Source organism: Bicyclus anynana, chromosome 3 (assembly GCF_947172395.1).
Source record: "Bicyclus anynana chromosome 3, ilBicAnyn1.1, whole genome shotgun sequence".
In the NCBI taxonomy this organism is placed as follows: domain Eukaryota; kingdom Metazoa; phylum Arthropoda; class Insecta; order Lepidoptera; family Nymphalidae; genus Bicyclus; species Bicyclus anynana.
The window spans coordinates 1,288,639-1,313,158 of NC_069085.1; the positions used below are offsets into that span (position 1 = coordinate 1,288,639).

Consider the following 24,520-nt stretch of genomic DNA (forward strand, 5'->3'; position numbering starts at 1 on the left):
CTAAACTTCATTTTTTTAGAATTGCAAAATTATGTAAACAAATATGGCCGTATTCATCACTGACATTAGTTGTGACGTCATCCTAGGGATGGGCCGTTGATGAACTATATCGAGAATTAACTACTACTAATCGAATTTTATATCAATTGTAAAAAAAATCACTTTACTTAAAAACTCACTTCTAAGTTGGCAACACTAATCACACAGTCAAAATACGCGCGATATTAACTATCTACCTCTTTCTGTTGCATATTAATTAATACCTATCAAATAACATTTTTTTCATTTGTATCTGTTTGTTATAAATTAAAAGAGTACTAAAAAATTTAGGCAGTACTTGTTAACGCATTATCTTTTTTTAACATATAAGTACGTAACTAACTAAACAGCGCTATGAAAAAATTACTTTATTCAAATTACTCAATTACGATATCGATACTGAACGGAATACATTCGATATTTACAATCGGTAAATCGTTCATTTTTAATCTGTGGTGACAATTTTACTTGGCACAACCTTAGAGAGACGAAACGTCAAATTAACATTTAAATGTAATCTGTGTGCATAATTTCGTGTTTAATTTCGTTTATTTCTAAAAATTTTGATTAAACCCTGTGTAAATTAAAAAAATGTTACGTTTGTATGATTCTCCATAGGTGGATTGTAAAGAACAAAGTGTTTGTGCGTGTTTTAATAGTTTGATGGTTCTGAAAACTGTTATGAAAGTTTGGCATCGACAAAAGGGTTTGTTTATTTACCAAATAGCGCAATTCAATCTGGACATGGTATACCTATCTGTTGGTGAAAATCTGTAGTTTTAAGTTTATTGCGAAAGGATGTAGAGACAGACAGACAAACGCGGCGAAGAACACTGTTATATGTTACCTACATACAAGTAGATAAATATAAAAGGGAGTCTATTGACAATTATGCATGTTTGTTTGACAAACTCGCTTCAAGCTTGTCATTTTGACAAAAGTCAACGCGATGTAGGTACATAAAATGCCGGCTCCACATTAGCGCCGCGAATTCATGCGCGAATTCTCGCCATGAATTCGCGGCACGGGTCTATACCCTCCATATTCACGTGATGTTCACAATCGTTTGAAACCCGCCGCGAAATGGACGTAGAATTTGCTGCAACAATAAGTTTGTTTGCTGTATCACTATACCACAATTTAGATGGGCCTTGAATGTGGATGAGTATGCGTGAACGCCGCGCGAAGGACGCGTGAACCTTTTTTCACGGGACAAAATACCGACTCTGATCGAGGAACAGGCGTAAACGTGCGTGAAGTGCGAAACCCCGCGAAAACCGTCCACATTCACGTTCGCGCTTGGTAGCTTCACGGCACTGATGTGGAGCCGGCATTATTCATCGCTAAGCAACGTAATTTTGTTTTGAAGATTCAAAACAAAATTGCAAACTATCGCAGTTTAATTGAGTTGGCAATTTTAACTATAAAAAAATAGTAAATACTATTTTCGTCAACTATTGCTAAACATAATATTTATATTAAGTATTTTGTCGATTAAATAATTCCCATGGCCCAAAGTGCTGAAAATGTAGGTGACTTGGAAGAGGAAGAGTCTGTATACGACCCTAAAGTCAGGTAATGTGAAGTTTTCTTTACGAGATTTATGCCATTGGTCGCATGCTAGGCATACATGACACAGTTATAGATAGCTTTTAAAGATAGGTATAGTCGGATGCAATCTAAATGATGTTCTAGAAAGTAGTACGCCTAAGCTGCGCAATACAAGATTTTAGGTATCACCGGTAACGTAGGGGCGCGGCGGCTAAGCATCACACCGCGCGATCGCGCGTGTAGGCGCGAGTGCGGCGAGTGATTCATTGAGCTCATCCTTGTCGTAACGTTCAATCCGTCCACACCTTTAGTAGGATATTAAATGTAAAGTTGTAAATAAACTTGGAAGGCTCAAGCAAGCTTCGCTTCAGATGGGCGTCTCCGCAACGGGTAGACTTCATGACGTTCGTGGGCAGAGACGTGCTGGCAGTGGCTCACGACATCTACATCATCTTTTTACATCTGAAGCAGGAGACTGAGTTGGTCTATGTCGCTAATAGCAAACAAACTGGAGATGGAGTCGATGTTATTTCAGGTACTTACATTCTCTATCACCATCTTTAACAACCCACATTCGGCTCATAGTTGAGCACGAGTCTTCTTTCGGTATGAGAGGGATCAGGCTAATGGTCTCCCAAGCTGGCCTAATGCGGATTGGCAGACTTCAAACGTAGAGAATTGAAAAAAATTAGATTTAATCGTGATGTTTTTCTTTCACCGTCTGAGATAGCATCCAACATAGGGATCCAACAATTTTACATCCACAGAATACATAGTAGGTAGGTACATACTGGTAATAATAGGTACAAGTTACGAGTAGGTATACTTTAGTATGAAAGTACCTACAGTCTTTTTTTGCAGTTTTACGTGCCAAACCAAACCAAAAAACACTTTGTTTTGGTTTCATTTAATTCCTTCTAATTAAATGAAACAATGTCTGTGATTAAGTACAATAATTAGTTAAATAGATATATGAAACTAGAACGATCTCATTGGACCAAAGGTTAGCCTGTGTGCCTTAGGATTGCACGAGATTCTCGAACTAAGAGATACTGAGCTTTCTTTTAAAATAATTTTGGTTTTCAACATTTCAGGACACAAATCACATTTTTTTGCGTTCACGGAAAAGACCAAAAATCCTAGAATCTTCGTCGTCTCCTATCCATCGTTTTCTATCATGTCAGAATTAAAAGGTTAGTTGGCTTTGCATCGTCTATTTTTGGAAATGATGATGTACCTACCATCTTTATTCTTATACAGTTAGTAAGACCCTGAAGTTCCAACTGTGTTGACCTGATTTAAAACAGTTGTTTGGGCAGGTGTGGCAACCACTAACCGAGTAACCACCGTGGTTGCCCGGTTTCTACATTTAATATGCATGCCAAATAATTATTGAAAAATTCTTACGCGATTGTGATGGTTTCAACAACTTGCTATAGTTGGTTACTCGAGGTATCTCATAGCTCTCATTGGCTAGAGAGAATTTTTTAACGGACGTTAAAAAGGGTTCAAATATGGTATGAAGTTAAATGAAGGTCTATTTCCAACGCTCAAAATTGAAAATGCAACACTGCTCGAAAAAAAAGCGTTTTAAAAACGCTGTCGTGTGAACATGTAGGTACTTGGGAATACATTTGTTGTATTTGAACACTTTTATAGCGTCCGTTAAAAAAACTCGGGCAAATGGGGGCTTAGAATAGAATAGAATAGAATATCTTTATATGTCCACACACGATTAATAAAATAAAATAAAATAAACAGAACATACAAATATCTGGTCGTGGACAAAACAGGTATCCACCTCAGCACGATGCCACAACGAGCTGTGGCGCTGGTTTTCAGGTGAAACCTTGTGGGTTCACGGACGTGTCTACATGACGTGTCTTAACTTAAAACTTATACATACTTACTATACGTTACTACTGGCCAGAAATGTGATACTGCGCATAATTGTACTTACAGGCCCCGAAACTCGAAATGTGTTAAGTCTTAAAAGCTCCAAATTTTGTAGGTAACACAACTAAACTACGACACAACACATCAGCTCAGCGCTGAATTCGCTTAGTCTTTTAACGGTACAATAAATTGTGAACTAACTAGTAGGAGCTTGAGAAGTAAAACAAGTCTCATAATAACCGCTATTAATTTTTCAATTTCTCTTTCATGTAATTTTTTTTAATGAACTTTAACTTCTTGTGCAGTGTGCACGTGAGTTTTTTAATTAGGATTTTTTCTATCCAGATACAGACGTGAACCGCTACAAAGGTCTATGCGTAATGGAGTCCGATATGATCGCGGCGTTCAGCGGCTTCCCCAACTACCTGATATCCGTGTGGAGTTGGCGCTCCAACCAGCGTCTCCTCTCCATACAGACGGACGTGGTGCGACGGGGACAGATCTACATGTAGGCCTGTTTTAGTATTGGATTCTTTGTAGCACACAGAGTTCGAAAACCCGATAAACGTTTGGATGTAACCGGAAAATCGTGTTGGTAGGCCGCCAGATTAACCGATGACATGCAAGCTGATTACGCAAATCGAAACCGTGGTGCTTCGCAATCTTTACAGAAAGAGACCTGCTGTTTTTCGGCCCAATCGTTGAATGGCATAAAATTTAAATAGATCATACCTTGATAAAGAAGCAAACAAAATATAAAAGTACACATTTAAGGCTAGATATTCCTACTGATACAGGTGTAAGGATACGGATACTAGGTAGGTATCTACTGATATAGGAATAAAGCTCCTTTTAGAACTTTAAAGGGAAATAATGACATTAGCGTATTTTTAACCGCAACACACGCAACGCAAGGTCTTAAAAGGAATATCGCTGTTGTAACATTTTCCATTAATGCACCGCTCGTATCGGTTTTAGAGTGATGTTGAAGTTGTAGTCTACATGGCCTTTATCAAATCAAATCAAAGACTAACCCACACAGTTTTTTTTTCAATTCGAACCAGTAGTTCAGGAATTAGTGCGTTCAACCAGACAAACAAATTTTTCAGACTTCAGCGTTATAATGTAACACATTTCTATTAGAAATCTTTGGTCAATAAATAGTCAGTTAGTATTTGATACACGGTATTCGTTTGTAGGGCAAGCCGTAGTCACGCGCTAATATGCCAGTGCTGGGGCGAGGGCCTCACTGTGTGGGAGGTCGCGCCGTGCTACAAGCGCTGCCTCATGATGAAGCGCTCCAAGCATGAGGCCTCGGGTTGGGAGGCCTCGGACCCCAAGCTGGCGGCGGTCTGCTGGAGCAACGAAGGTCAACTGTACGCTATCGACGACAGGGCCAATCTTTACAGTGTGAGTTATCCGTATTGGACGTTTGCTCGCGGCAGTTAGACTTACCAGAGTAGGTATAGAGTGTGGACGTTATTCATAGCGGTGGTGCGATGTGAGCAATTGCAACGTACTCAGTTATAGAATACTAGTGACCCCGCGCGGTTTAACCCGAGTGGTTTTTGTTCCCGTAGGAATACGGGGATGAAATATAACCTATAGCCTTCCTCGATAAATGGGCAATCTAACACTGAAATATTTTTTCAAATCGGACCAGTAGTTCCTGAGATTAGCGCCTTCAAACTAACAAACAAACTCTTCAGTTTTATATTATTAGTTTAGATGTCACACAAAGTCGTTATGTTCTATGTGACGCATCGACATATTTTGCAATTTATTATTAATTAAAATATTAGGTACACCCTAAAGTTATTTTTGGCCCTCTATTTACTCGTAGGACGTTTTTTGATCACTGGTTGTGAGTATTTCTTTATAAGAGTTCAAAAACGACGTTTTTTATTTTTTGGGTCAGCTTGTGCGGTTTCGAATCATTATCTGGGTTTCAAGTAGGTATATTGGTTTTCTTACAAGAAGGTTTTAGTAGCAGCTCGAAGTCGGAAGGCTGGTGGTATTAGGGTATCGGAGAGCTAACGATTATTTTCCTTAAATGTCTCACAGTGACCGTTGATCCGTTACAGAATCATTATGGCCAGAAGCCCGCCATCCGGTACACTGGTTCATTTGTCTACTGTGACTGTCTAGTAAGCTAGTTCAACAGACAGATGCTATTCATTGGCTTATACTACCAATACACATAATTTGCAACATTTGCGACAATCGACATTCCTTTAATTTAATGTTTCTTTCCAGTTATTATCAGATGGCATAGATATGGTGACGAATTTGGAGTGGTCAGAAAATATAAAGGGTTCTCGCAAGACTTGCATGTGCTCATTTCACAGCGGCATTTTGATATATGGCCCTGATAAACAGATTCGGGTAAGTATCATTTACAACTTTTTGCCTAATACAAGTTGCTTTGCTTTTCCCTAATATATATACCTAAGGACTTGTACCTAACTGAGAAAAATAACATTAAACAATTGTGTTGTTTTATTGTAGAGTCTTACTAATTTTCGTATGAAGACTGTTATGTTAATATTTTGAAATCTTAAAATTGATCATAAATTGTTTAGGTCGGGCAGGGGAGATGTGTGGTACTTTTAGCCTACACCCAAGATCACAAGTTCTGGGATATGCCCGAGATGTTTCCTCTACCACAAAATGATGGTATTGTACCATCATTGTATTCTGAATTATTGTACAATACCCTGTCTAGGGGCGTAGCTACCGCCGTATCAGCCGTAACAACGATACGGGGCCCCCGGACTACAGGGGCCCCTTACGTGGGAGAGCAAAAATTAGTAAAGTGTAATCCACAATATCTCTTAATCTGATGCTTTCCGAAAAAAAAACATAAAATATTGATAAGAGATTACGGGATTTGCCGCTCGACTATTGGGCCCCCCAACTAATTTAGTTACGGGGCCCCTTCAAGGCAAGCTACGCCACTGAACCTGTCGCTGCTACCCGTCGCGGTTTACTTGCACAACTTCTACATTCTACATTCCCCAGAGTCTAAAAAAGGCTGAGAATAAATGGATTGTGGCGTGGAAGTACAAACCTGAGGACGAGGTGTTGCGCCTCGTGTCCAACTCCTCGTCCGATGTGGCCGTCGTGTGGACGGAGAAGGGCTTCGTGTACAAACTCACCGGCGAATCGGAGGACAAAATCACCGTCAAGTTGTTTACATTCAAGCAAAGGTGCTAATTACATCATCATTATCAACCTCTTTTACGGCCCACTACAGGACCAGGCCTCCCTCCTTATAGTAAAGAGGATGAAGTTAAAACCCACCACTCTGCCCTCTTCGAACGAATTTCCCAACTTCGGGCAAAGAATTTTTACAAAAAATATCCTATAAGAAACTAAAGCTCAGTAGATACATACATATTTCCAACCCAGGATTCGAACCTTGGCCCTCGTGATTCGAAGCCCCATATGCTCACCACTGGACCAACGAGGCAGATAATTACACACTTTCTTCTTTTTTTGTGATAGCAAAACGTACATGCTGGATATTTTCAAAGCAAATTCTTCCTTAATACTTTATCATAAGCTAGAAGGTGAACGTCCGTGATTTCGCTCCCGTAAAGATCTTTGACTCTTCTAACTTCAAATAGTTCCGACAATTCCAACGTTTATCATATTAACACTTTTGCTGCGGCGCTGATTTTTCTGTACTTTCCTCTGGTGCGGTACGAGGTTCATCGACCTCGTAACTCTCGAACACGCTAGACATGAGAGATCAATTGACCTCGTGCCGCAGCGAACTTGTTAAACAAGACACACAAATACTAATATACACCTAAACCTGCCTCATTAAAAGGGGCGTAGCTTCCGCCGTATCAATGATACGGGGCCCCCGGACTACAGGGGCCCCGTACTTGTAAAAACAAAAATTGTTAAAGTGTAATCCACAATCTCACTAATCTAGTGCTTCCCGAAAAAAAACTGACAAAAGCAATCTTTTTTTTTTCACCGGGTTTTAAGCGTGCGAACAAATATTGGAATCATTCTACATACGAGTAGATTAAGTCACTGTCATATTTATTTTAAGTAAGCCTTTTTTCTTTTATGAGAAATTTTTACCCTTCATTTGGGTTCCCCAAAAAATTTTACTACAGAGCTCCTCCAAGGAACGTTACTCCACTGCTCCTTAATCACTCTATTTATTGGTGAAACTCTATGAAAATATGCGCAGCAGATGATAATTTCTCTCTCAATTTTTCTTCTAAAATTATAGCACTAAAATACATCAGAAAGCTTAAATAAATAAATATACTTAAACAATACACATCACTATCTAGCCCCAAAGTAAGCATACAGAGCAGCTTGTGTTATGGGTACTAAGATAGTTGATATTATAATATTCATATACATTTATATACTACATATAAATACTTACATAATGTATAAATACACACAGACACTGGAAAAAACCCATGTTCATCACACAAATATTTTCCAGTTGTGGGAATCGAACCCACGGCCGTGGATGCAGAAAGCAGGGTCACTACCCACTGCGCTACACGGCCGTCAGCTTGGTAGCTGTCATAATTTTAATCGAGTTGAAATTGTCTACGATTTTACGTCTTCTTAAGTGCTGTTGCCTCGTAGCTCTGTAGCCGGCGGCTACGGCGTAGCATATGAATAGTAGTATTTCACATTTAGCATGTAAATTTTCTTCATTATTTACGGATTTTCAGGAACATAAAGAAAATACAATTAATCGCCCCTACATACAAATATCTTGCGGCGATGAGCAAAAGTGGTGTCGTGTGCATTTACGAAGTCAGTTCAGCGAAACTGGTGAGCTTATTGGAAAAGTTATTCTTATTAAATTCTTGTGTTAAATTTACTATTTTGTTTTAGTAAATATATAAGTTATGTTCACAACAGTCAGTAATTAATTTTACCGTCATTAATGCAAGTTTAGTAAACAATTTATGTAGGTACATTATATCATTATATTAAATGATAATTTTATACTATAGATCGGTTACGTCCCTACAAAATCACCGCAAAAAGTGTTCCGAATAATAGGCTACAATACACAATTTTAGTCCATTATATATTTATGTATATATAGTTTTTACACTTCCTGAACACACAACTCGACATTGTAGACGAAATTAGGTATTATTTGTATAAATAACGTTCGTTGTATATAAATTTCCTCTTTTGAGCGCCTCATTTTTCATGCGCTAGTAATACATCTAACAGTATTTAATATCATTGGTTATTTTGCATTCAGAGTCTTTATACTTGTAAGTAGTTGCACTGTCTTGGGGTAATTTAAGGTTATAGCCAGGTTATAGCCAGGTTATAGCCATGAACCATTGTTTTGACTACTCTACCACAAGCACAAATTTGAATATGAATAAAAGTTGAAAAGGGACCTCAAATGAAACTTTTACAAAGGCTTTGAAAACTAAAAAATTTAGGAATTATCGATAGGTTATCTAATTAAAATATGAATGGCTCGAAGCGTTATCGATCTTAGAAAGATACACGAGATATGGTACATGACTCTAGCCATATACCAAATTGATACTGCTGTGCTGTTTGTTCATTATCTATACTAATATTATAAAGCTGAAGAGTTTGTTTGTTTGTTTGAACGCGCTAATCTCAGAAACTACTGGTCCAATTTGAAAAATTCTTTCAGTGTTAGATAGCCCATTTATTGAGGAAGGCTATAGGCTATATATAATCCCCGTATTCCTACGGGTACGAGAACCACGCGGGTAAAACCGCGCGGCGTCAGCTAGTCTATTTATAAATCTATATTTCAGGCTCTCGTAAAATTCGTAAAGGGGTCCGACCTCTGTTTCGAAGCTAGTCCAGTGGATCCTTTATTGATTATATTCGGCGAAGTAGGCCACAACTATGGTATGGGACTGTTCGCGCTCGAGACAGGCAAAAGTTTGAAGAAGGTCGGCGGCATGAGTCTCACCAACCAGATCGTCTCAAAGATTGTGTTTTCCCCCACGGGTAGACATGTCTTAGCTGCTGCGATGTCGGCCGGTCATATCTTTATTTTCCATGTAAGTAAATAAAATATTAAATTAAAGATTATTAATTTTTTTAATTAATTATCAAGTAAATGATGACTTAGCTTAGACTCTTATGCTTTTCTAATGATGGGCTTATAATAGACCAGCAGAGCCCCACGGTTTCGATTGCGTAGTTTCCATTAAAGTGGAAATACAGGGATAAAATATAGCTTATGTTACTTACTGATAATATTGTAAGCAACACGGTGAAAAAATTCTTAAATCTTAGTGTTTTAATATATTCATCACATTCATATATCAATAGATAAAAAAAATTCCACCTGTTTATAGTATCACTTTAGAGATATTTCATAACTAATTTTGTAATATAAGATGCCTAAGATGATCTTATAAGTCAGACGGACTGCTTAACAAGGAACGCTTTTTTGTACATAGGAAAGTCATTGCGAATCATTATAAATTGTATTGTATGTTTCTTTGTATATAATAAAGTGTATTTTCTTTCTTCTTGCTTTGATTTGATTTGATTTTAATTGCGAATCATCATAAATTGTATTGTATGTTTCTTTGTATACAATAAAGTGTATTTTCTTACTTCTTGCTTTTGTCATTTACTAACCAATTTTGTTTTTTTTTGTTTGAAAGAGTCCAGATTGGTCCCATTACATTTTCATAGAAATAGATTCACTAATTTTGTGTTAAAATCATTTCCGTTTTTATAATAAAAAGAATATTAAAACATGCTAACGACAGCGGGCGTATAATGGGCTAAACCCACTTATCGCCTCGGACATGGGCCGCCTTTGTATCTCTGAACTAGAACAATATTTTGTAGCTGAGCACAGAGTACAAGCTCGAGTTGGTTCGGTACACGGAGCTGGGCCGCGGGCTGGCGGACTGCTTCATGATGAGGGTCGGTGACTCCATGCGCGCCTTCAGCCTCGTGCTGTTCTCCGACAAGTATGCTATCGGTACGTAAACCTCCATCTAAATCTGTCGTTTACTTGGTATTAGCTTGTGTGGTTTTTTATCATCAAAATGTATAGTAAATTTATAAGTAACTCGTATATAGAGATATGAAACTTGCTTTGGGCTTTTGTCTGGTTTTGTCTATACATTAGCTGCGTAAGGCATACTTAAGAACTGCAGCATGTTTTATATTAGAAAGGGTATCCCTGCTCTAGTGAGCTCATCAGATCATTATATGCATCGACTTACCAGGAGGATCCGATGAGGCTTGGAATTCTTTCCCACTGAGTACAACATGTATATCAGTTTCTTCTTTGAGTACTTGTATATGTCGTAGAAAAACGTAGAGTCATTAATAAAAATGTGTTACAATAGGTACGCTAATACTTAAACTCACTAATCGCTTACACAATAGACTACTCTTAATTTTACTATTTGTGGTAGAGGAAGCACATTGAGCAAGTCCCAGGACTTGTGACAAGGGTGTGGCTTAAAGACGTCTTTTAAAATGCATAAACACTCACCAACCCTGCCCGACATGCTCTCCATTCCCACAGTAAACAGACAGTAAATAATTAAATCGTAATTACATGAAAACCTGATTCTAATATTATCACAATAATTAACGTACATTTGGTAACCGTTACGACAGCAAAATCTCAACATAGAACTTAAAGAGTCTCTTTTCTACTGCTGTCACCTGTGATCATTACTTGAGAGACTTATTATTAATTAAATCAAAACAGGACATTATTTTGATTGCGAAATCATAAGATTACTAGAAAATAAGTCGAATCGCAATAACTTAAGAGTAAACATGATAATTATTAGGTTTGAAGTTATAGATTTTTCAGTGAGCCAAGCTTCCACGGCGACATATATTTTATTTTCACGAAGCTGTTTGGCTGTAGTATAGTTGTTTGTTTGTTAATAGGCGAGCGCATAATTTGCGTGAACGCGGAGACAGGCAAGGACAACAAGTTCGCCGGCAAGATGGCGGGCCCGTACGCGCAGCTGCTGCCGCTCAGCACGAAGGACTCGGCGGCCGCGGTGCCGCACCTCGCCTCGCAGCTGCACGTGCTCAAACTGTCCGGCGAGGTGAGTCGTATTATCGCCTCGTTGCATCGACTTGCGGTACGGACCGCTTCAGTGTGCTCGTGGCATTCAACCCGTCCACATCTCTTGTTGTGTAATTCTTTATGGGTTACTTGGGATAGGCGGGGAGAGTGGAAAAGGGGAGTGTTTGATATCAGTCAAAGGATCCTTTAACCCTACACACATCGTTCACAAGTGCGTGACTCCACTCAAGGTCATTCTCTGCCATCCTAGGGTCTTATTTTAGTTACAGTTTGATTTGTTAATTAAGTTGTCCTGACAAATGTTGTGAATGTAACCTTTGTTCTACATTAGTTTTCTTACTTTTGTAATCTTTTCTAAGTCTGCTAAAAGTTGTGACCAGTGTGCCTAGAGGCAGGATTCAATATTTTCATACTGTGACGATCGCGTAACCGTAAACGCGAATTTCTAAATAATTGAAACAGCACTGCATCGTCTTTTAACATCATGTGCGAGTTCGCAGTCAAGGGATAAATTGTCGCTGAATAAATAAAGACTACTTATTATTATCAAAGGGGTGGGTGGTTATACTTTAGTTTCACTCTCTGTGTTTATGTTGAGCATCTCACTATTGCACACCATTAAATAAATGAACCTTTCTACAGAAAGGTGTAACCGTGTCTGTCAAGATGGCGCCGCCAGTAGAGACGGGCCACCATCTGAAACACTACTCCGCGGCGTACAACTCGGAATATCTCGTAACGTACGGCGCTGACGGCACTGTCATACTGCGGACCGCGGATTGTCCTCATCACTGTGGTATGTTAGCGAATGTTCAAAGTATTTTATGCATATCTGGCCAGCCCCCCTAGCTAAGTGGCACGTCGATTCTCTTTCTACGATACGCTACGAAAACTAGAAAAATGTACCTACGGGAATGTCAGATCATGATCACGTGACCTGTCGATAGCAAATGTCATTCCCATACATCTTTCTAGTTTTCGAAGCGTTAGCAATCGTAGAAAGAGAATCGATATGCCACATGGTTAGGGGGGCAGGGGTTGCCACGAAGCTACTTCATCTACACTTTGTACGTGTTGTAGTTACTGATTGTCGAATTAAAAATATTTGGTACCCCTGAGCCATCCTTTCGGTAAAGATGGAACAAGCTCAACCATTGGACTACCACAGGACTGCTAGACATCACTGTACCGCTACTTCGTCGATATCCATTAGAGGTGTAACAATCGGTTTAGTTCCTCCTTTCTTGTAGCACTGTGTAGAATGCCCTTCCAGCTTTAGTTTTCCCCGCCACCTTCAACATATCTATTGTAGCCATAGTATTTTTTATATTTTTCTCAAGGGGATTTATGTGGTCATATCTTCAAGTCAAAAGTGAATGTGACGGCCTCCGTGGCGCAGTGGTATGCGCGAAGAATTTACAAAACGGAGGTCCTGGGTTCGATTCCCGGCTGGGCAGATTGAGATTTTCTTAATTTGTCCAGGTCTGGCTGGTGGGAGGCTTCAGCCGTGGCTATTCCACCCTAGGCTGCATCATCGTTTAGCGAGCGTGATTTTAGCCAATCTCCCAAAGCTATTAAAGTCCATACTGCATAGTTGCCCACCGTATGTACCTATTGGTAGAAGAATGCGCTGACAAACTTTGAGCTGATATAAAATCACGAAGGGTTCTAAATCTACCAACATGTCTTAACATGAAAACGAATAACAGATCTACAGCTGATCGCCTCCCACCGCTACGAGGCTGGCGTGAGACAGGCAGTCGTCGACACTGGAGGCAGCTTCGTGGTCAGCCTCGGCGACAACAGGAGCATGGCGGTGCACTTCCTGCTCCGTGGTCACGAGCATGAAACGAAGGAGCTGCGCCACACGCCGCTGGAGCTGAGCATGTTCGACGAGAACGGCAACACCATCCAGTTGTTCTATGAAAATGACAGTCAGATTCTTTTATTTTATCTATTAGACCTTAAAAGCCCTTGAAAAAAATTGAAATGAACCAACGTGAATAACGGTTAGAAGGCTGTTACTATATCAGTAACAATAAAATGAAGTTCAAAAAGAGAAATCCAAGTGCTTGAAGACCTTTGTGACCTCATATAATATAGCAGAAGACATAGTGTTCATGCTCTTCAATATTATGTTAACCAAGTCTTCTGACCCACAATATTCCATTTAATTGATTTTATGACTTTTCTCAACTAAGCCTTTTCTGGGTGTTCTGATGTTAAATACATTACTCTTTTTTATTCTGTTTTTATTATATTTACTCGAAATATAGGTGAACAATTCTACACTACTAGAATTGATATTTTTGCATTCGTCTTTGGTAAAATATGCTTGTAAATTACTAAAATAGGTTGTTAATTTTTATTACAGAAAACTACCTAGATCTCCAAGAGGACAAGAAGGTGAGGGAGGAAGCGATGGACTACAAGCGGCAGCGGGAGGAGGTGGTGCGAACGTTTGAGTCCATCCAGATGCGCATGGTGCGTCTGCTGGAGGAGAACCTCGGCGAGCGGCCGCTGCACCAGCTGTCGCTGGCGGAGTTCAACCTGCACATCGAGCACAAGAAGGAGCGCATCAAGCAGGTGCGTGGCTTTTCTGAAGTAAAACTGTAATACGGCGATGCGTGCTGCCATCTACAGCATAGTGAAACAGTGTGCTATAAGCTACCAGTAGATGGCGTTCTTAGAAAACTTTGAAACAATCCCTTCTTGTGCACTTAAAGAACCTGTTGCGATGTAGCTTTGTCAGAGGCTCATAGATGACATATTGAACTCAACTTCAGTCATATAGTCTACATCTTTCGTTAGCTACAATTTTTTTTCCGTAGGGGTAAAATCTTCATGCACATCCGTTTGGGTAGTGACGGACTCATACCGGCTAAACACCCAACCTACCTTCAGAACGCTCGCGATCCTACTTTAATAGCAGGATTTCTAATCAAGGACTTTTCCGTTGAGCTCTTGAGTCTCAAAACAACTATTGTGTACGTGCAGGCGGAAAAAGAACGCGAGCAGATCCGCCTGGAGACGGAAGCGCGTATCCGTGCTCAAGATCACGTGACGGCGTGGATCAAGCAGCAATGCTGGGACACCATGCTGTGTCCGCGCGTGAAACTCTTCGCTATATTCAGCCACTATCAGGTACTTTGATCCTACGTGAAAAACCTTCGCCAGTGGTTCAATAAAAGCACCCAGTCACAGTTCAGGATTTCTGTAACCAATTCTAAGTTTAAGAAGATGAAGCATTTATTTCTAGCAATAAAGCGTGAGCGACAACATTTACAAAAATTTTAGCGTACTTAATAACTTAAATACCTAAAGTGCCAGTGTACTTAATATTTGAAGTGACATATACAAAAGATGTAGGTACGTTGTACATCACTGTACAAACGAAATAAAGCACGCGGGGCCCGTAGCGAATGCCCCCTACCGGCCTATTGTTAATCCGGCGCTGTTTTGCTTCAATAGTTGGGAATCATATGTAACTGTAGGTGGAGAACTACGCAGTGCTGCCGACGCAGCGCGACAAGTGGCCCGAGCTGCAGCAGATCGAAGCGCTGCGCAGCGTGGAGATGGAGAACGACGAGGATCTGTTCAGGCCGTGGGAGGAGCTGACCGCGCACTCCAGCCTGGACGAGTGAGCTTTCTTCTTCTCAGTTTAATGGCGTCGAGCGATTGAGTCAGTGTCAAGTGTTTTAATGTCCAATTTTTAATTTTTTTATAATCTACTGTCCACTGTCTTATGAAGTTGGGAAAAACAAAACTTCCAAGTTTACGTGAAAAAAAGATACGGCTGTTTTGCAAATAACGCATATTTCGCGGCTACCCTCATAGGAAACGGAAAGTAATCCATTTACTTAGAACATAGAAAGACTGGAAAATATTACCTAATGTCCAATTTTGATTATTTTTGGTAGTTTCGATTTATTGTACAATAAAGATTTTTCGTTATTTATTTTTTTCTGTGAGGTGAGTTCAAAATGGTCTCCTTTGTTTTAAAATATCAATATCGTCTATTTTGTTTGAAGGTCAAACAAGTTAAGTGCAGTACCATCATCGATGGCTGAGGTACTCAAAAGCGTGGACAGCCAGTTCCTGTCCGAAGTCCCGGACGAGACGTCGGAGGATGCGGTAGCGGAGCCCTACGTGCTGTCCGGGTCCAACGCGCACCGTTTCATCGACATCCCTACCGTCATGATCCCGCAGACCATGGCTTTTAGTTTCTTGCAAATGGACTGGCTGCAGCATATTATTAAAGTAAGAAAATGTTGCTTCATCTATCACTCATTCATCAGCCAACCGCGGATATTGAACATACAAATAAAGTATACCTCCTGTTAGGCCTTGAATAGTACGGCTTAAGTCATCTTAAGTATGCAGTTATTAACCTATTTCATTGTCATCTGTCAATTTGGTAAGCGATCAACCAATGGGTACTTTTAAGAAAGCAACTAGCTATGTTATATTTAATTAGTCCATTCATTTTTCCCACTTCATGATCTGACATATTTTGAGTTTAGCATCTTTGTTTGATTAATGTTCTCTCCATTTAGTACCTCTGTGTTTTTTAGAATTATAATTGCCTTTTTATTTAAAACAAAAGCTTCATACATACTTCATGAATGTATTTGTTTTACTCTCGAGTGTCGGCTGTTATCTATATATATCCTTTAAGTATTAATCTAATCTTAATTGATTTTGCAGCTCAACGCTCAAAACATGCGGCTATGGTTCAATAAACAGTTCGACGATTTAATGAACCAGAAGAAACGCGAAGTCGGTCTTGTGGAAGATAGAAATGCACGCCTTCGCTTCATTATCGATGGTTGTTATTATTGTTACATTCATTTATTTTTTCACAAATTTTTACTACTGGATTACTGGATTTCTATGGGTTACTTTTTCTAAAAAGTAGCCTAAAAAGTCCCCGCTGGATTTGCGACAAACTGAATTTCATGGAAACGAAGTTGCGCGTAGTGTAATAATAAAATGGTCCTCAAAAATTACAGAACTAAACAAGTTATCAGACTTACGAGGAAGCTTCCACCACCTGGCCATCCATATCCAAGATCCTGAATGGGCGCAAGAAGAACAACCGCACAGACTAATAAAAGTTGATCCTGAAGAGGTAATATTAGAATACAAAGCTTCATCATCATCATCAATAGGAACCCATATTCGGGTCACTGTTGAGCTCGATTCACAAAATGTAAGGGGTTAGACCTCAGACCAATTATTGTATAGGACCTGTCTCGCTAGACGTTACTTTTCTATCAAAGTATATGATCAACGATCTAATGCGATTATAAAAACTGTTTCTATAGAGTCGATGTTAAATAGTTGTAATCGTGTTCGTCGGTTAAAGAGCTCCGTTAAAATACCATTTTGTGTAATTGAATTGTGTAAAAAACGGGCAAAAACTTCTAGTTTAGTTAAAGATAAATACCAAACCTAAGCTCATTTTCCTCAGAAAATGACAGACAATTTTGTTTGTGACTATGAGTGCGATACAGGTCCTTCTATAATTGGTCTGAGGGTTAGACTAATAGTCCGCCACGTTCACGTCTTCACACACGTAGATAATTATTGAGGATAATATTTTAATAAAATTCTTATATTCTACACTTAGTTTAAAACGATTTTGAATTAAAATGAAACAAATGAATTTTATGATTTTTTTTTATTTCAAAGAATTACTTTATACATGGCATAAAACATCATTATATAATAATAGCATATTTCACATGGCACCTAAATTGTACAATAAACTGCCTCCAGCGTTAGCTGACAGAAACTTGAGTGCTGCCGTATTTAAGAATAAAATCAAAGAATTATTGCTCAAGAAATGTTACTATTCTATAAAAGATTATTTAATTGACATTTTTTAATAACTTTGACATAATTCATTGACACTTTAGAGAATAAGACATTTGGAATTATATAAATACTGCGCATAAGATATTGTTAAAAACTAATTTAAATTTTATTATACTTATTTTGTCTGTAGTGTTTTTATTTTGTGTGTAGTGTTTTAAGAAATTTGCATGCCAGTATATGGCGAATTGTATAATGCATCTACTTCAACATTTATTGTAAACCACCTAATGTACCTAACTATACAATTGCAAATAAATAAATTGAATTGAATTGAATTGAATTGATCTTCCAGTGCAGCATAGAGCCGTACATCAGCCCCAGCCAGGTGGTGGTCCCGCCGCCGGAGCCGCAGCCCAAGGACGACTTCCGCGAGCGCGCGCTCGTGTACATGATGGACGGAGTGCTGGAGAAGCTGTGGCACGAAGAGATCAAGAAGCCTATTCCGATGCCACAGTGCATGGTCTGTAATTCGCCATTTTATTATGAGCGGCTAAAGTTTCCGTTTGTCGTCGACAGCTTCTTGGTTCCTTGCGTAACTGTAGTACCTAATTGGGGTGAAGTCTAGTTCTAAGTCAAATAAATTTGTAATAAGTCAAAGCGAAGCTTGATTAGGTCTGCTAGTTAATTCAAATTATTTTTGGAAAATACATCCTAAATTCATACATATATTTATACATTGAATTAGGCATATGATGCACACAATCAAACGCTTTAAACAAGTCACGAAGACCAATATTTGCATTTATTACATTACGTAACGTCTCAATTATTCTTGTTTTCCATTGTTAGTTTCTATTACATACATACATTCGTTATTCTGTCTGTAATTTCCTCCAATTAATCCTTGCAGCACCTTATTGACACATTTATCATCATCCGAATATTGTTATCCAGATAAATTAACCGAAATTTGGAGCAAAATTATAATAAGGTGTGTGTTTTGTTGTTTTTTAGTTGGAGAAAGAACCAGAACAATTTAACGAGGAAGATTTACGTTATGTATTTGAATACGAAGCCAAAGTGGCGTTCAGGAACGAAGAGAGAGACAAGTATAGGAAGATGTTGCACGCTGAATACGCCAAATTATCCCAAACGCTTAATGAAGGAATCGTAAAGTTTAATCAAAAGGTATAGTTTGAGTTTTGTAAAGACATTTCTATTAGTAGTTTAAATTTTGCATACATTTTACTTTATAATTGTTTAGAACATTTTATAGGTAAAAGAAATGTGGCTCACAAAATTAAAAGTGGATTCCGTGATTGGGCAAGAAAATTTAAATCTCATGCGTCTGCGCAGAACGAATTTGGATCGTGTAGAAATGGCTGAAACGTTGGAAAACATGCGGTCAGTAAAATTATTCAGTACTCGCCTGGTACATCTATGGTAAAAACATCGTGAGGGAACTTTAGAATTTTCTCAATTCTATTACGTGTATGAAGTCTGCCAATCATTGCAATCATAGCATCGGGCTAGCTTGGTGGAGTATTATCGTAACCTCTTTCATTCTGATAGGAGACCCATAATCAAGAGTGAGCCCAATAATATTATTGATGATGATTGTTGTAAAATATGAATAATTACAGGAAAGACATAAAGAAGTACGAAGAGGAGCTAGAAGTGCTTCACAATGAAACACATTTGATACAGGAGCAATACGAGGACTGTCAGGCGACATACGAGAGTCTGACGACGAAGGACAAATACCTCGACCGCACCTTCAAGAACCCCTTCGCTGATCTCTCGCCGATCATCGTTGACCAGTGTTACAAGTTTTTTAAGTAATAACAATTCAACAAGTCATTTCGAGTACATAGTATAAACACACAAAAGTAACTAATAAAGTACTAACATATTTAATGAGCCTAAATACAAAAGATAATGCAGTAGACAAGTTAACCGTTTTTTTTTCAATAATAGGAAACGACCCAAATGGGTTCAACGCGCTACAATGATCCCGGTGGTTCTGTACGATCTAGCCAACGCCGTGCTTACAGGCGTGAAGCCCCCACTTCTGCACGTGGACTGCATCGATTACTTCAAGGGGTGAGTATATTCTTTTATGAAAATCTTCATTGTGCATTTTTTATCTATCTGTGGTTAGGAAGAACCACAAATAGATAAAAAAATGCAAGACATCTTTTACTCCTTTTCTTGTTCATTTTACCTAATTAAAATCAGTAGGTACCTAGCGATATAGATATACGTAAGTATATCCTAAAAAGTTTTTCTTAACAGAACAGCAATGTCAATACTTTGTACTCTTACGTACTTTGACAGTATTGAACAACTCGACCAGATCAGCAACATGCCGCCCGTGATGGACGAAGGACTGTGGGTCAGCATGTGCAAACTTAGACGCGGTAAAATCGAGAACGAAATAAGAGTAAGTTACATTTTATGCCATTGTAAGATCATCTTGAAAGTGAAAACTGTTAAACTTGACTTGAGATGTAAGTCAGTGAATGCGTTACGAAACATAATCGAGCGGACGTCGAGAGGGAGAGCTAAAGAAGTCTTACTTCAGTCGTGTAGTTTAAAGCACACTCGGTTTTTTCTTCAATACCATCGGTATTTTCAGTTGCAGTAATGTTATCATCATCATTATCAACCCCTATTCGGCTCACTGCTGAGCTCGAGTCTAGTTCACCACGCTGGCCCAATGCGGATTGACAGACTTCACACACGAAAATTCTCTGGTGTGCAGGTTTCCTCACGATGTTTTTCCTTCACCGTTTGAGACACGTGATATTTAATTTCTTAAAATGCACACAACTGAAAAGTTGGAGGTGCTGCCCCGGACCGGATTCGAATCCACACCCTCCGTAATCGGTGGCTATCTCGGCTATATGTATGACAATTATACCATAGATAACATAATGATGTTTAGATGCGTGCAGTGGCCCAAGAGGTGTCGTACGTGGAGACGGCGGGCATCGCCTGGCGCGCGGCCGCCGCGGCGCGTCGCCAGCGCCTCGCCGCCACCAACGAGCTGATCCTGCACCACAGGGACAAGGTGGAACTGGCTGCCAGGAACAAGACCATACAGGTACCTACCTTCGGAAGATGGTCAGTGTTTAGATGTAGTAGTAAGTACAGACAAAAAGACCTGTGTGTCTCGGGACGCTCGACATAAGTGATATACTTAAACCTGCTGCCGTACGCGTGATAGAAAAGGAAGCTAGACAGAGAGGCGCCGTAACGCGTTACGTTACGAAGCGGTTTACTCTTCAATTATCACTTCAAAGATTGAGTGATGCATTAGTGTGTTAAACTGAAAAATTCTAATACGTACTTTTAAGTCATCATCTGGTTTGGTTAGAAAGCAACGTTTTTGTTTTGAATCCGCATGAAAATCAATTCAATAATCTTTGAGTTTATCGTATTACAGAAAGACAGACGCGGCAGAGAAGTTTGTTTTATAATAATACTAGCTGACCCGGCAAACGTTGTTTTGCCTTAACGGTATTAAAAAATAGGGGTTGATACGAGTAGTAAAAGGACTTATAGGACTAGGATTTACTTCTACCCTAACGCTACCCTATCCGTACCCCACCCCTACCCCTACCCTGCCTTTAATGTATTTATGATTAAGATGTGTAGAATATATTCGTTACATAATTTTATTGCAGCTAGTGCTACCGGCAGGGCAAGTGGAAATAATAACAACGGGTCACATCAGCGACTTTGAAGACGCGACGCTCATTCCGACCGAAGAAATTGAAAAAGTCAATCAAGTTATACTCGTGAGTGTATAAACACGTACTTTATGTACAATTACTGAAATTCAACAGTTTCATGCCTGACCTGCTGTTGCAACGGTATCGTCTATATTGCATCTTTGGAATTAATATTGCTGAGTACTGGCTGATTGCTGGTACATTTTTGAAGTGAGCAATCTTCATTGGAGTAAGTACAACATAACATCTTTTTTTTTAATTTGAGTTATTCGTGGTGCAAGATTTAAGTTTGAAAGTCCCTACAAAAGGCCTATGTCCTGCAGTGGACGTCCATCGGCTGATATGATGATAATGATGATGATGATGATAGGTAACTAGGTAAGTACCTATCTATCCCTTTCAGTTTATTCTACTTATTATCATGCCAAAATGGTAAATTGCTCTGTGCTGCGTCTTAAGTAAAATAGCGACCACGACCAAATCTAGCACCAGCAGAGCAAACAGTTTTGTCTGCTGTTGGTGGTCAGTGCTCAAATTAAAAAAATTTAACAGAATAGATCAAACTCGCATTAATTTGGAAAATAAAGCTTCCGAACATAAAGTATAGTTTACTGCCAGGCGTACCTATCTAGAATTATTTCCTGGGGTGGGCCTGGCCCCTGACATCAAGTCTATTATTAGTATTACTAGTGGTTTATATCGGAAGTCCAAAATCTTAGGGTGGGCACGGCCCACTTTATACGCCTATGTCAACTGCTCTACCAATGCTGGTACCTATATAATCTATACTTATAATAAATCTGTAAAGAGGTCAATTCTGTACATGAAATATATTTCCAAAATAACTATCAGAGGGTGATTAGTGGTCGATACTGATGCCAACAATGCAATCAGTAAAATTTTTGTCTGTCTGTCTGTCTGTATGTTCTTTATAGAAACAAAAACTACTCGACGGATTTTAACGAAACTTAGTACAATTATTCTTTATACTCCTGGGCAGGTTATAGTATACTTTTCATCACGCTACGATCAATAGGAGCAGAGCAGTGAAGGGAAATGTTGGGAAAACGGGAGAAGTTACATAATTTTTTAAGCTTCCGTCGCGTGGTATGTTCGTTATAGAAACAAAAACTACTCGACGGATTTAAACAAAACTTGGTACAATTATTCTTCATACTCCTGGGCAGGTTAAAGTATACTTTTCATTACGCTACCGTCAATAGGAGCAGAGCAGTGAAGGGAAATGTCGAGAAAACGGGAGAAGTTACTCCATTTTTTAAGCTTCCGTCGCCGTCGCATGGTCCCTACCATAGGGGTAGTAGGATAGGGGTAGGGTAGGGGTAGGCGTAGTAGTAGGGTTTCACGCAGACGAAGTCGCGGGTGTCCGCTAGTATATAATATAAATATTATACCTATATAACCTAATGGAGGTTATTGTATTTGTCAGCGCGTGGGCGAGTTGAAGCTGCGCATGATGCGCAAGCAGGTGGAGTTCCGGAAGGGCATCCTGTCCAAGGAGTGGGAGCACGCGCAGATGAAGATGAAGCTGAGACATTTGGAGCAGGAGCTGTACTCCTACCAACGGCTGAAGGTATGTGTAATTGTGTTTGAATTACCCCCAATTCTATTAAATGCGTGAGTATGTATATCTGTCTGTTACCTTATCATGGTTATGCAATTGAATTGATTTGAATGGAATTTGATATTAATATATATTGGATCTTGGAGCAGAACATAGCCTAATTTTTGCCGCGGAAAAATCAATGGTTCCTGCGTGATTTGAAGATCAATACAGAATTTCACGCAATACGGAGTTGCGAGCGTCTGCTAGTTGTTAATCAACCAATCTACAAAATTTTGATTTTAACACCATGTTACCAAAACAAAAGAAGAAGGTACAACAGAAATAATTAGCGACCTTTTCTCTGGTTTTCTGCCTCTGGATATCGTGAAAGTCTTCTTCGAGGATGGACGTTCCCTTACCAAACCACAGAGGAGAAAATATGTCTGCAATCAAAGAAGAAGTCTGCAATCATAACATTTTTGCAGTAACTTCTGCATCGCACAACACAGTTAAGAGAAAAGGTAGTGTGGTGTACAATGGCTGGCTACGACAACCTGATATCTTTAAAGTGATCTAGCCGTCTACATATCGATATCGATGTCATATCGATATTCTATTTATCCACCAAAAAAATAGAACAATTAAATTAGTCTCTCTCCCGGGCAACTCGATAAAAAAAGACCAGCACCTTATCTTCGTCTATCGTATCTTGTATTGAAAAAGGAACAAAAGTAGGGGACCTACTGCGATTACTCGACACAAGACTTCAACTGTACAGTTATGCACTCGTATGTATCATGCAACAAACAACCTTAACTATATCTATGGTCCGTTTACTACCTACCTACTCTGACACTAGTCACTTTCTTATGCTGTAGACAAACTGTAGAATATCTAAATGTTTTATTTTTATAGATACCTAAGGAGTTACAAAGCTATTTGAAGAACAAAGAGCTGGGTTACACAGACGAGCAGGAATACGCAAAAATGGAGAAAGAGATGGAAGCCTCCAAGGTGTCTGTCAATAAAATATTGAATGACCAGATCAAAAATGTTGAAGAAGTGGAGGTATTTTATTTAATAAACTTACATAATATAGGTATACTTATGAATTCTTTTGGTATTCTATTACGGAGATAAGAGGCGATAAGATTAATTGTAACATTTTTGACAACATGGTGCTCAAATTTTGTTAGGCTTAACTTATCTAAGTAAAAGAGCGTTATGATCAACACGATCCTCTAGTGATGTGTTATATTAGGCTAACGTAGGTTATCATCATCGTCATATCAGCCGATAGACGTACATTGCAGGACATAGGTCTTTAATAGGGACTTCCAAACGCTGTGTGACTCTTGAATCTTTTTATAACGCCCATAATTAGCGACCAAATCCACCACCATAGATCATCTCTTCAGACCCATAGGTCATCTCTCTAATCTAAGGTAGGTAAAGATTGCAAAATCAAGTTTAACATTAACCTACTGCTTGCTTTAGCTGAAAATCGATGCGATAGAAACGAAAGCACAAGAGTTGGAGAAGATGATAGTGGCGCTCAATGTGAAAGTATCAGAGAAGAGACTGAACGAGGATCCTTTGGAACCCATACGCATTCGACGCATATTTAAGAAACGGTACGTGGTATTTGTTCATTATTGTCAATCAACGTCATACACCCTCTTGTTTGATAAGATGTCATCATCATTAAAAACCCATATTCACTCACTATTGAGCACGAGCTCACCACACTGGCCCAATGCAGATTAGCAGTCTTCACACACGAAGAGAATCAAGAAAATTCTCAGGTCTGCAAGTTTCCTTATAATGTGTCCTTCACTG

General features: G+C 39.1%; 1 protein-coding gene across 7 annotated transcripts in view; it reads left to right on the plus strand.

The window, feature by feature from the left end:
• The window catches only part of LOC112052083 (cilia- and flagella-associated protein 43), a 25,594-nt gene continuing 1,074 nt past the window's right edge, over positions 1–24,520 (plus strand). The window contains exons 1-31 of one of the 7 annotated variants that reach the window (XM_052891349.1): positions 1–1,150; positions 1,409–1,614; positions 1,962–2,125; positions 2,685–2,783; positions 3,832–3,994; positions 4,686–4,896; positions 5,743–5,871; positions 6,508–6,695; positions 8,202–8,304; positions 9,291–9,542; positions 10,348–10,483; positions 11,416–11,579; positions 12,203–12,356; positions 13,270–13,494; positions 13,935–14,146; positions 14,558–14,704; positions 15,055–15,200; positions 15,592–15,820; positions 16,268–16,388; positions 16,573–16,691; positions 17,733–17,900; positions 18,395–18,568; positions 18,657–18,784; positions 19,024–19,218; positions 19,358–19,483; positions 19,676–19,823; positions 20,328–20,486; positions 21,070–21,183; positions 22,565–22,708; positions 23,597–23,749; positions 24,179–24,315. In XM_052891349.1, coding sequence (XP_052747309.1) covers positions 1,547–1,614; positions 1,962–2,125; positions 2,685–2,783; positions 3,832–3,994; positions 4,686–4,896; positions 5,743–5,871; positions 6,508–6,695; positions 8,202–8,304; positions 9,291–9,542; positions 10,348–10,483; positions 11,416–11,579; positions 12,203–12,356; positions 13,270–13,494; positions 13,935–14,146; positions 14,558–14,704; positions 15,055–15,200; positions 15,592–15,820; positions 16,268–16,388; positions 16,573–16,691; positions 17,733–17,900; positions 18,395–18,568; positions 18,657–18,784; positions 19,024–19,218; positions 19,358–19,483; positions 19,676–19,823; positions 20,328–20,486; positions 21,070–21,183; positions 22,565–22,708; positions 23,597–23,749; positions 24,179–24,315 — 4,676 coding nt within the window. In that variant the 5' untranslated portion in view covers positions 1–1,150; positions 1,409–1,546. Of the gene's footprint in view, positions 1,615–1,961; positions 2,126–2,678; positions 2,784–3,831; positions 3,995–4,074; positions 4,305–4,685; positions 4,897–5,742; positions 5,872–6,507; positions 6,696–8,201; positions 8,305–9,290; positions 9,543–10,347; positions 10,484–11,415; positions 11,580–12,202; positions 12,357–13,269; positions 13,495–13,934; positions 14,147–14,557; positions 14,705–15,054; positions 15,201–15,591; positions 15,821–16,267; positions 16,389–16,572; positions 16,692–17,732; positions 17,901–18,394; positions 18,569–18,656; positions 18,785–19,023; positions 19,219–19,357; positions 19,484–19,675; positions 19,824–20,327; positions 20,487–21,069; positions 21,184–22,564; positions 22,709–23,596; positions 23,750–24,178; positions 24,316–24,520 lie in introns of those variants that run through there. The other 6 variants (XM_052891350.1, XM_052891351.1, XM_052891352.1 and 3 more) reach the window with 6 other exon arrangements.